The 11,393-nt window shown below is 47.4% G+C and overlaps 1 protein-coding gene across 1 annotated transcript; it reads right to left on the bottom strand.

Annotated features, from left to right (window-relative positions):
* Window positions 1-8,843: 8,843 nt before the first annotated feature.
* LOC101779436 (laccase-19) lies at window positions 8,844-11,011 on the bottom strand. Its single transcript, XM_004979789.1, has 3 exons — window positions 10,870-11,011; window positions 9,280-10,789; window positions 8,844-9,180 (listed from the first exon to the last, which is right to left on the bottom strand). Exons 1-3 carry the CDS (start codon window positions 10,978-10,980, stop codon window positions 9,026-9,028), a joined length of 1,776 nt encoding a protein of 591 aa, XP_004979846.1. The 5' UTR covers window positions 10,981-11,011; the 3' UTR covers window positions 8,844-9,025.
* Between the last annotated feature and the right edge of the window lie 382 nt (window positions 11,012-11,393).

Raw genomic sequence — 11,393 nt, 5'->3', positions numbered from 1 at the left:
TAGCAGCAGCAGCCAGAAAGCCAGATGATAATGAAACTGATGATAGGCAATGAATAAAATAGCATCAATTTTCTGTCTATATCTCTACAAAACATATGTAAAGCTAATAGGCTGCAATTCTTCAGCAACTGAACCTTGGAAAAGGGTGTCATATCTCAAGCTGACAACATGCAGAAAGAACAAGTAATATACCAGTGTCTAATGAGCTAAAGCTAAAGCATTATTGATAGTGTAAAGCTAAAGCATTAATGAAATGAGCTAAAGCTGTAGCAATGATGGTGTAACAAACATGACAGTGCCTAATGCATTATTGCATGTCATATATAATATACCAGAAATGTAACCATAACAAGTCATGTAAAATCTGCTACCAGAAATTGCAGAGGATTAAAGCATTTAATCATATGACAAATATTCAGTGTAAGCATAAGGAGAGTAATTCTCAAAAGATAATGAACTTTAGAACATTTAGTGCTGGTAGACATTACTGTTGTATCAAAGAAGTTCATCTCCTACTTAAGTTGCAAAACATTATGTCCACATGACATTCATAGACATCTTCCAGGTAGCTTTCCTTATGATCACAGAAGGTTATTGTCTTCTAGGTAGCTTCTCATCCACAGGTCTCTATCTTTGGTGACATCTTCACAAACTGAATAACAGTAGCTTTGTTTGCGGTCATGTGGTTCAAAGCTTTCATCAACAGAGCTCTTGGAAAACCTGGAGTGTTCATGCATGCTTCATATGTTCCAGGGTACACTTCAGCATGAGCAGCGTCTTGCACAGCAGCTGCAAATCCCCAGATAGCATCAGTCATTGCATGCATCAGTGAAGCATCGTCTTTGCTTACCATCCTCTTCCTCTTCCTCCCGCCAACCTTGACTCCAGAGCTTTCAGCATCCTTTGTTCCTTCAGTTGGTGCCGCTGTTGTTGGAGCATCTGCCTCCACATCCATTGTCTCAAGCACAACAAATGGTTGTCCAAGGGCTTCATTTGATCCCATTGCATACCTTCCTGTAGCAACACCACTTCCAAAGATCATCTGCATCTGAACAAAGTTCTTGATTGGGATGTTGAGGTACTCCGCATCCTTAGGGTGGTCCTGCAAATACTAATATTCAGCACCATGTGGACCCTTTAATAGACAGTAATGCTTAAATATTGCTGGCAGTAATGCTTAAATCAGTGACAGCAAATATTCAGACAATATTAAGCCGTATGTATATTCAGAAAACTAATATTCAACAAATGTATATTCAGAAAATACTATTCAATAGACAGCAAGTTCAACAACTCACCTTGATGTGCCCTTTGTAGTGCTCTGGTGTGTGATCATGTAGTTCTCTTCATCCCAATTGGACCCGTTAAGCTCCTTCAGTTTGCTGATTTTCACCCATTTGGCCCGCCATTTGCGAAGATGATTGTACACCTGAGTTCCGCTAACCTCCAACCCTGTAAACTCACGCAGATCACTAGCCACACTATTCAAATGTACCTCTTTAAAACCTTTGTCGGTCTTTAGTCCCTCCCCAACCAGCTCAGTGAACCTCCTTAGGACAAATGCAGACATTACTTCTATCCACACTAGTCTTGCAGGCCCCTGCCACCTCCCTGTCCACCATTTCCCTGCCCACCACCTCCCTGTCCACCATTTCCCTGCCCACCATTGCCCCAAATCCCTCAAAGATACCCTCAAAGATACTATCATCTATCCCTGACTATGATAAGTATGGACACATTACAGAAATGTAACAAATAAGTGTGTAAGACACATTGCAGAAATGTAATAGATAAGTGTGTAACACACATTGTAGAAATGTAACAAATAAGTAGGTAATCATTGCAGTGCAGCAAAGGTCTCAGAAAAAGTTAACAGATAAGTCTCATCATAGCAGAAAAGTAACAGATAAGTATGTAAGACATATTGTAGAAATGTAACAGATAATTAGGTAAAAAATAAGTAGGTAATCATTGCAGTGTAGCAAAGGTCTCAAAAAAGTTAACAGATAAGTCTCATCATAGCAGTGCAACAAAGGTTTCAGAATAAGTTAACTGCATCATTGCAGCAATACATAGTCTTACAAATGTTACAGCAACAACTGATAACAACAGTATATTCTAGTTTCTAAGGTTGCCCCTGTTATTCCACATCTGCTCAGCACAGTTGTCTCTCAGGGAGGCCCATGTGCTATTATCCACAATGACATCATTGTGGATAGCCTCATCATTCACATTCTCATTGTCCAAACCTAAGGATCCAATTGTGCAAGATGCAACAAGCTAGGACCAATTTGACTTGTGTCTTGTATGGGTGGAAAGGCTTATTGTCCAAGATCCTGAACCTATTCTTGAGAGCACCGAAAGCCCTCTCCACTGTGGTCCTAAGGGAGGAATGCCTGAGGTTGAAGAGCTCTTTAGGAGTCTGTGGCACCCTTGCACCAAACTCTCTCAAGTGATATCTTGTGGCTCTGTATGGAGGCAGGAAGCCTGGCCTCACTACATATCCAGCATCTACCAAGTAAAATTTACCTACCATATGACAAACATAGCCAATGAGGTGGTGTTTCTAATTGTGTGTGGTATAAATAGGAGCATCCTATTGTATTTTAGTTACCTGGTGGCACCCTTAAACCGTCTTCCCTTTCAAGAGCATCATTCAAGATTAATGCATCATGAGCGGAGCCCTCCCAACCAGCCAAAACATATGTAAACCTTAGGTCAAAGTCTACTGCAACAAGCACATTTTGGGTGGTTGTGTGCTTCCTTCCTAGAAAGGCAGCCCTGATTGACCTTGGAACTCTTGCAAGAACATGAGTCCCATCAATTGCACCTATGCAATCCTACAATGTGAAACAAAATAGATGGTTACTACTTCCCATCAACTGCACCTATGCACTGGTTTGTGTATGCTAACCTTAAAATATGGGTTCCATCGACGGCTACCCACAATCTTGGGATGAACAACAGTTGAGGGAGGTTGGATCATCTCCTGTCTAAGCTCACCAACAGCATAAAGGACCTCCTGAAAGTGCCTGCTAATGGTTTCAAATGACCTCCTAAAGGATAAATTGATTACCCTAAACCTTTGGTTGTGACCAACTACATGCAAGAACATTGCCACCTGCTCTTCCACATTACAGTGCACTGTGTCCTTCAGCAGCTCTCTTGTGCGGAGAAGGTCACACAATTGGAAGAAGGGTGCTCTTTTCATTCTAAGGAGGTCAACACACCTAGTGTCATCACCTTGATAAATGTAACTGAGATTGTTCTGCCTCTGTTTCTCTCTAGCACTCATGGGGGCATATGTGATGGGTGGTCTGGTGAGACAACGGCGCCTGAACCTAACAAACATCCAAGCTGTGACTACAACAACAAGTGACGCACCCCTCAAAATCAGCCATCGGCGTCTTTCAGCACCATCCATCCTCTAGAATAAAGCATCACATATATCAGAATCATGTACTACTATTTCATCAGTTGTGCTACAACATTTGAAAAGAAATGGATACAAGTCACGGCTGCGACACCCAGAAAGATGCGCCTCCTAGTGACAACCATCAAGAACCGTGCACTGCTACTCAGATAAGTTTAACTAAAACAATCAGCCAGACATGAAAAATTAGAAATTTGTCATCATTGACCTTGCTGCACCGCTCATATGTAGGTAACAAGAGTAACAATTTAAGCATTACTGCCAGATCTACAAAATCAGTCATATTGTACCATTTCATCAAGTAGATCTAATATTTCTTAAGAACATGAGAGCACAAATTCACAAATCAAGACACCAGTAACAAGCATCAAGAACCATGCACCACTACTCATAAAACAATCGGCCAGACATGAAATTTATCATCATTGACCTTGCTGCACCGCTCATATGTAGGTAACAAGGTACCAATTTAAGCATTACTGCCAGATCTACAACAAAATCAATCTCGCAAGAATAAGCAAATCAAACACATCTCATAGGAAAGCATCACACGCAGAAGGGAAACCATGTGGGAGTGACAAGTCTTGAGAGGAACTCGCTCACAAACCAGTCCAAGGAGCCGCTAGGCAAGCGATCTTACCGGATCGAAGAAGCTTTCAACCTTGCTACGGGAGGAGGAAGATGAACGGGAGGAGGAAGACGAACGGGGGGAGGCGACGGCGAGACGAGAGGGGATGAGTGCAAAACCCGGTTGCGGCGCAAATGGGAGGGCAAGCGGTAACCCTAGCGGCCACCTGCGTTAAGGAGCTGCACAAGTCGGGCCACCAGATGTGCACAAGTCGGGCCTGGCTGGTTGGAAACGGCCGAATCGGCCGTATTAGCTGGGCCTGGCTATGCCCCCTCGGGTGGCTTGGGCTGGGCTGGCTAAGTCCTCTAGCCAGGCAACCAAACTAGTGCATCTTGCATTGGGCTGGCCTGGTTAGGGGGATAGCCACCCAACCAAACACATTCTAAGTGTCCATCTTCTATCCGATCAATTCTGAGTTCAAAATGGGGAAAAAGAAAAAAAAAGTTGATATGATGCAGTAGAGGAGGAATTGCTTTTAAGTTATTACCTTCTTATCGCACATTGTTTTTGTTTTCTTGAGAAATCCGTACAACAGGGACCATGTTCGAATTTTTCAGCCATGGGCCGTCCGATTAAAATCAATGTTTGCTGATTATATTTATCTTCCTTTTTTTCATTATGTTAGTTGGAGAACTAAGGGTGGTTGTTTTGTGCATATTTATAGCTATTTGCCCTGTCTTTATATTCATATTTAGTCTAGGAAATTATTACTAGCAATTACTTTTTTAGAGAGGATAGTAGAAACAGTAGCTATTATATATTCAGAATAAATTTGGTTACATTTAAAAGTACTTCTATAGCCAATGTGCCATGTTAATGGGCCTTAACCAGTTTAATGGGCTTTTCAGTGTCCATGAGCTCAATCGGTTTCATGCATTGTTGGCATTTGCTGCAAGTTGTATTTTTTTTGTCTACTGTACATTTGCACTACAGTTTGTAACAATTTACCTGTTGCAATCCATTTAGGGGGTGTTTGGGAGGAGGGGGTTAAATTTTAGCCCCCGTCACATCGAATGTTTGGACACTAATTAGGAGTATTAAATCCAGACTAATTACAACTAATTACACAACCTCTAGGCTAAATCGCGAGACGAATCTATTAAGCCTAATTAGTTCATGATTTGACAATGTGGTGCTACAGTAACCATTCACTAATAATGGATTAATTAGGCTTAATAGATTTATCTCGCGATTTAGCCTAGGGGTTCTGCAATTAATTTTGTAATTAGCTTATGTTTAGTCCTCCTAATTAGTATCCGAACATCCAATGTGACAAGGCTAAAGTTTAGCCCCTGGTATCAAACACCTCCTTACATTACGGAGCACCCGATCAAGGAACTGCTCCCTAGTGAGTTTGTGGGGGTGAGAGCCCCCTAGCTAGGGGCTAAGCCAAATACTCAATTTTTTGTTTGTTAAGCTATAGGCCAATAGTGTTACATTGGGTGTCCGGGCCCGCCTATTCCCCTGTCTCTGCCAGTGCCCCTACCAAGTGAGAAGGGGGGGGGGGGCGTTTGTGACAAAGAAGGGACATTGTTGTTGTTGGAATTTATGGGTGACAACGAGATATTTTCACATCGGATGCCAAAGAAGCAAATGAGCATTCGGGATCACAACGCCACTGTACCTTTTAACAAGGAGAAAAGTGGTAAAAAGGGAAAAAATAAGAACAAAGGTCAATCGAATTGTTACAAATTCATCTTAATTTCCTCATAAATTACATCTTCCGCAAGAAGAATGACCACCAATAGTATGGAACTTTATACCTTCATCTTAACCAATTACATACATTCAATACATAAATGTTTTGGACACAATCTCATGATCAACCTTGTTCAACACTACGGCTGATTGACAGATTGGCACCAGATCTCTTTTGTATTACCATGCGATGGATTTATGCAGATCTCAGGTGTCAACCTATCCTCCATGATGAAAACATCTTCATGCCAAACTGCCCATTGCAATGTAGTAGCTTCTAAATTTTGATAATTTTTTTCTCAGATGAATCTGGCCCACTATTATCAGCAATATGTATTTGGGCCGATATCATCTATATGTTCCTTTGGGCCGTAGGGCCTATAAATATAATAGCAACAACAACAACAACATGTATTTCAAAGCCCATCTTGTAAACGTTTCCGATACGATGATGGTGGCCTGCGTAGTCAAAGCCTAACAGAACCCGCGCGCAGATCGCGCCACCAGCCCACCATCGCCATCCCCGACGTAGGGCGCGGCGGCGAAAGATGGCGTCGACGACGGCAGCGTCATGCCGCTGCCTGTCCGACCTCCCCGACGAGCTCTTGCAGCACATCCTCGGCTTCGTGCCGTCCAGGGAGGCCGCGTCCACCGCCGTGCCGCGGCGGTGGCGCGGGCTCTGGCCCATGCCGGCGGGCGCCGTCAACCTCGACACACGCTCCTCCGGCGGCGAGCACCAGGCCTTCTTCCGCGGCGCCGACGCGGCCATCGCTGCGCACGGCGGGTCCGTGAGGAGGCTCGCTGTCCACATCGAGGACGACGACGGGCCCGATAGCATTCAGGATTTCATGTCCGGATCTTCCTGGGGGAAGGATTGCCACTGCGTCAACGACGTGCTCCGCCTCCCGGCGATCCGCGCCGTCGAAGAGCTCAGCATCGGGGCCAGCTATTCCAACCTCCCGGCTGCCGTCGCCGCCAATCAGCGCTGCGAATCGGCGATGCCCGACGACGACGAAGGGCTTTACGACCTCAGCATGGACTCCATACCATCCGAGGCTCTCCGGGTCCTGCGGATCACCAACTGCAGCGACCACTACACCTCAAACAATTTTCACAGACGGTCAAAAACGATTTCTGCTGGCGGCTGTCAGCGCAAATGGTCTCTGTCCTAGCGGGTGGACACCTGCTAGTACAGTTCCAATTTACACTAGCGGGTACTTAGGTAGCCAGCCAGCACAGATATTTTTAGGATAATAATAAAAAAAGCCCGGTCGTCCGTCGCCGCTGCCGCGCCCGCCGCTCCTCCTCGCTGCTCCCATCCCTGCCGCTCGTCCCTGCCGCCTGCCGCTCCCGAGCCCGTCGCCGCTCGCCGCTCCCACCCCCGCCGCCCGCCGCTCCCGCGCTCGTCACCGCTTGCCGCTCCTGTTCCCGCTGCCCGCTGCTCCAGTCCCCGCCGCCCGCCGCTCTGCCCGCCGCTCCTAGAGATAAGAGAGAGATAATGGAGAGAAAGGGAGAAGAAAAAGATTAGAGGATAGGAGAAGGGATAAGGTAGATGGTGCGCCTCCCACCCACCTCCGCGCTTTAATTTGGATCCATGACACCTGCTTTGTGTTGACAGGTGGTTATGTTACCCGCCAACACAAATGTGTTTGTGGTGACGGTTTTAATGGGTTGGCCGCTGCACCTTTTGTGCTGGCGGGTGGCATTTATGCCTGCCAGCACTGTCTGCACAAATCATTTCTGGTGTAGTGGACCCCCTCCGGCGACCGCCTTCCAATGTCTCGAGGTGCTGCAGTTGCGAAGGTGCAACATCTCGCTCGAGAGCCTTCAGGACATGATCGTCGCCACCCTCGTGCTATTGAATTGCGGTCACCAGGAAGGTGTCGTGATCGAGCTCGACGTGCCGAGGATGCAGCAATTCAGATAGGGGGGGGGGGTACATTGACCGGTTCACGCTGAAATTGCCACCGCCGGACAATAGAAGATACCTAGACCGGTTCCTTGGGTGGAAATGATGATAAATGTGAGGTTTCTGATATCCCTGGTTGAGCGACAAATGGTTCAGCTTCAACTGCTTGCAGTTCTATCTTAGAAGAGTGAGCTTGCAGTTTCACATGGACATTCTTGGTGTCCAACTGCTCAAATTCTTCTTTGAGAGAGCGACGATGGTCCTTGAAGAAATGCAGCTTGTTCGCTTCAGCTTATCAGCTGGCTTATCAGCCACCGAACAGTATTTTTCTCTCACAACAAATCAGCCGTTTCAGCTTTTCAGCCGGCTTATAAGTCCAGCCGAACAGGCCCATGCATATTGATGACGGGAATAAAAAATTGTGGGATCACATGAATCGCAACATTGGTGGATGTGCCACCAGTTCATCATCTCAGCCTTGTTCAGATTTTTTCTTGGGAGTTTCAAAAGTGTCGGGCGTGAACAAAATGAATTATTCCTCCAAAATTTGTGGGAGGTTTTCCTACCCCAAGCTAGAAGTAAGGTGAAAAAAAAAATCCATGGAGTAAAGGCAGCTTTACAATCTTACCTTTGGATAGGTAATGAAGACGGACTACAAGAAAAGGCAGGTACACGAATATGATGAAAGTTTTAGCAGTTCGTTGTTTCTAATGTGCATCTGTTAATCTAGTGTTTGAACATGATATGAAACTATGAATAAGGTATGCATGCAAGAATGTGACCTTCATAATCTATGTTTAATTGTTTATTTTCCCTGTCCAGCAGCTTAATTGTGACAGAGCTCTTCAGCTTGTATAATGTACGGAGTTGGTAGGAATAGTTTGACGAATATTGCATAAATTAGTTTTTTTAAAGATGGAAACAGAAATTGTGGTGATATTCTAAATTACTATTGCTGGTCTTTGGTCTAAATTCTAGATAAGATGGACGCGATTTTCTGTCTTCACTGCATCAGCAACAGCTGACTAAGTGGGCTATAACTTTGCTTAGCTGGCCAATAGGCATAACCGAAAAGCAATGAGAACAAGAAGGATTGAATCCTTACTTTCTTAATTATATATCCCTCATAATTTCAACTATATAGGATAAGGTTTTGAAAGAAATATATAGAATAAAGTTACACACACTTCTCCATGAACTTTTGAATACTAAAATAAAAAAATTACAACCCTGACAAGAATGACCTGTGACAACCAATAATACGATGAAGGATGCCAATGTGACCTTCATCTTTATTTGTTATATACTGTACGCATAAAAAGTTCGACTCAATTTCTTCATTCCTGTTTCAAAAACTCTATGGTCGAGTGAGACCATTGGCGCCACATCTCTTGAATTCAGGCGGCGGTGGAGGGAGGCTCGTCTCGGGTGTCGGCCCATCCTCAACGATGAACGCTGTCGCCATACCCATCACAATGTGGAACTCAAAGTGGCAATGCAAGTACCACATCCCTGTTCATCAAGATTCACTCAATGGTTAGATAAATGATATGCATAATCCCCTTACTGCAAAAGAACCCTAATCACAGAGCCGCATGGCTGTGGTCGTACCTGGATTGTCTGTGACGAAGCGAACGGCAGCCCATCCTGTCCTGGGAACCTGCACGGTGTTCCTGAGCTGCGGGTTGTGGTAGTTGAACTTCTTGACGTCCCTCTTGGGATTGAAGTTGCCGAGCCCCTGCGCGAGCACGAAGAAGTCGTATCCATGGAGATGCATGGGGTTGGAGTCGCTCTGCAGCAGCGCCGTGCTCTGGAACACGATCTCCACCGACGTGTTGTACTTGAACCGCCGGAGCTTGGTCGCCTTGAACGTCGGCTCCAGCGCCTCCTCGAGCGGCCCCGGTGGGATCAGGTCCCTGTTCGTGTAGTTGTACGGATGCGGCGGCTTCTCCGGGAAGTCCTCCGTGTACACGCCCTTGCCGGTGCCGTCGTAGTAGCGCTCGAGCAAGGATGTGGTGGTGGGGTGGTGGAAGGAGACGTTGTTCATGGTGGCCACCACAATGGTCTCATTGCTTCGGCGGCGCTTGCACACCTTCTTGCCGCCACGGCAGAGGGATCCCAGCCCCAACGTGATAAAGAATCGCTCGTCGACGTGCATCGGAACGCGGTGGCGCTCCGGGTACGCCAGTCCGGTGAGGTTGCCGTGGAAGTAATAGGACGGCATGGTGTTGTGCTGGCTGGGCATGAGGGGCACCGGCACGGGGAGGCCATTGTTGTCGCCGCGCACGCCGGCGTAGCGGACGAGGCCACGGGAGATGAACACCGGGATCTGCGGGTCGGGCTCCGGTGGCTGGTTGGCGAGCGCGATCATGTGGTAGTGCGCCGGCGGGGCGTTGGCGGTCATCAGCACGTCAATGGTCTCTCCCGGCGCGACGGTGATCATGTCTGTCTCGAACGGTGTCAGGTAGTTGCCATCGGCGCCGACCACCGTGAATGTGTGGCCAGCGACCTTGAAGTAGTACTCGGAGAAGAGCGCCGTGTTGATGATCCGCAGCAGGTAGCTCTTGCCGCGCTCCACGTCGAGCACGAAGCTCTCCTCCGGCACGCCAGAGCAGTTGCTGAGGTCGCCGAGCTTCCCGTTGATGGTGGCCGAGAGCGGGTTGTCGTCGAAGTTACCATCGGCCATCCTCCGGTCGAGCTCGATGAGGTCGAGCTGCCACCACTCGCCGATGATGATGGGCAGGTCCTTGGCGGGGGTCGGGAACGGGTACTTGCCGTCCTTGGGGCGGATGATGATGGCGCCATTGATGGTGGCGCGGAGGCAGGTGACGTGGGCGTGCCACCACAGCGTGCCGACCTGGCCGGTGACGTTGAAGCGGTAGGTGTGTTCGCCGCCGGGAGGGATGGGGCACTCGGTGACGAACCCGGCGCCGTCGGCCCAGCAGCTCCGGATCTGCCGCACGCCGTGCCAGTGGATGGTCAGGCCGTGCTCCAGCCGGTTGACGATGTGGACGACCACCGTGTCGCCGTCGGTGACATCGAGTGCCGGGCCCGGTAACTGCCCGTTCACCACGTAGATCTTGGTCGTGTTGCAGAGGTGGGTCACGTTCATCTCGTGCACCTGTTTTGGTAGATCATTCGTTATTGGGACCAGGCAAGGTGTGCTCGACGAAAAGATTATCGGAATATACATTTACTTACAACAAAGGTGTGCTCGACGACGGCGGCCTCACCGACGGAAGCTGTGGCGGCGAGGGCGGCGGCGAGGGCCACGCAGAGGAAGAAGGAGGCCGCCATGGCTTTGGCAGCCATGAGCAGCTAAGTTTCTGAACCTTAAGCTTGATTCAATTTGTGATTCTTCTGGGATGGTCATCATGTCCTATTTATACGTCCCTATGGTGCTGGCTGACTTGGGAGACGAAACACCTGAACTGGACGGGCGTTTGCAACGGTTGACTTTTTAATCTTGTCGTAGAACGATGATGAAGAAGAGTTGCACGTAGAGAAAAATATTGTTACCGTTTGACTTTTTAATCTTGCTATTACTCGATCAACGACGTACTGCACGCAACCTAGTTGCATTGCATTGCATGGGTAATTAACTTGCATTGATTACTTTTGCATACCTTTTTTTTATCCTATTGCTGTATAGGATGGGAGATAGCTGCTTCAAGAAAAGGTCACGGGAGATAAAATATCATTGGCAGCATCTTTGGGGTGCTGAC

This window comes from Setaria italica, chromosome VIII (assembly GCF_000263155.2).
Source record: "Setaria italica strain Yugu1 chromosome VIII, Setaria_italica_v2.0, whole genome shotgun sequence".
In the NCBI taxonomy this organism is placed as follows: Eukaryota; Viridiplantae; Streptophyta; class Magnoliopsida; order Poales; family Poaceae; genus Setaria; species Setaria italica.
The sequence above is the reverse complement of the archived record's forward strand: the minus strand, read 5'-3'. Positions and strand labels throughout refer to the sequence as shown.

Coding starts and splice junctions, on each gene's coding strand:
- LOC101779436 (XM_004979789.1), bottom strand. CDS start 10,980: ATGGCTGCCAAAGCCATGGCGGCCTCCTTCTTCCTCTGCGTGGCCCTC. Junction 10,790..10,869: donor TCGTCGAGCACACCTTTGTT/GTAAGTAAATGT, acceptor CTACCAAAACAG/GTGCACGAGATGAACGTGAC. Junction 9,181..9,279: donor CTTCGTCACAGACAATCCAG/GTACGACCACAG, acceptor CTTGATGAACAG/GGATGTGGTACTTGCATTGC.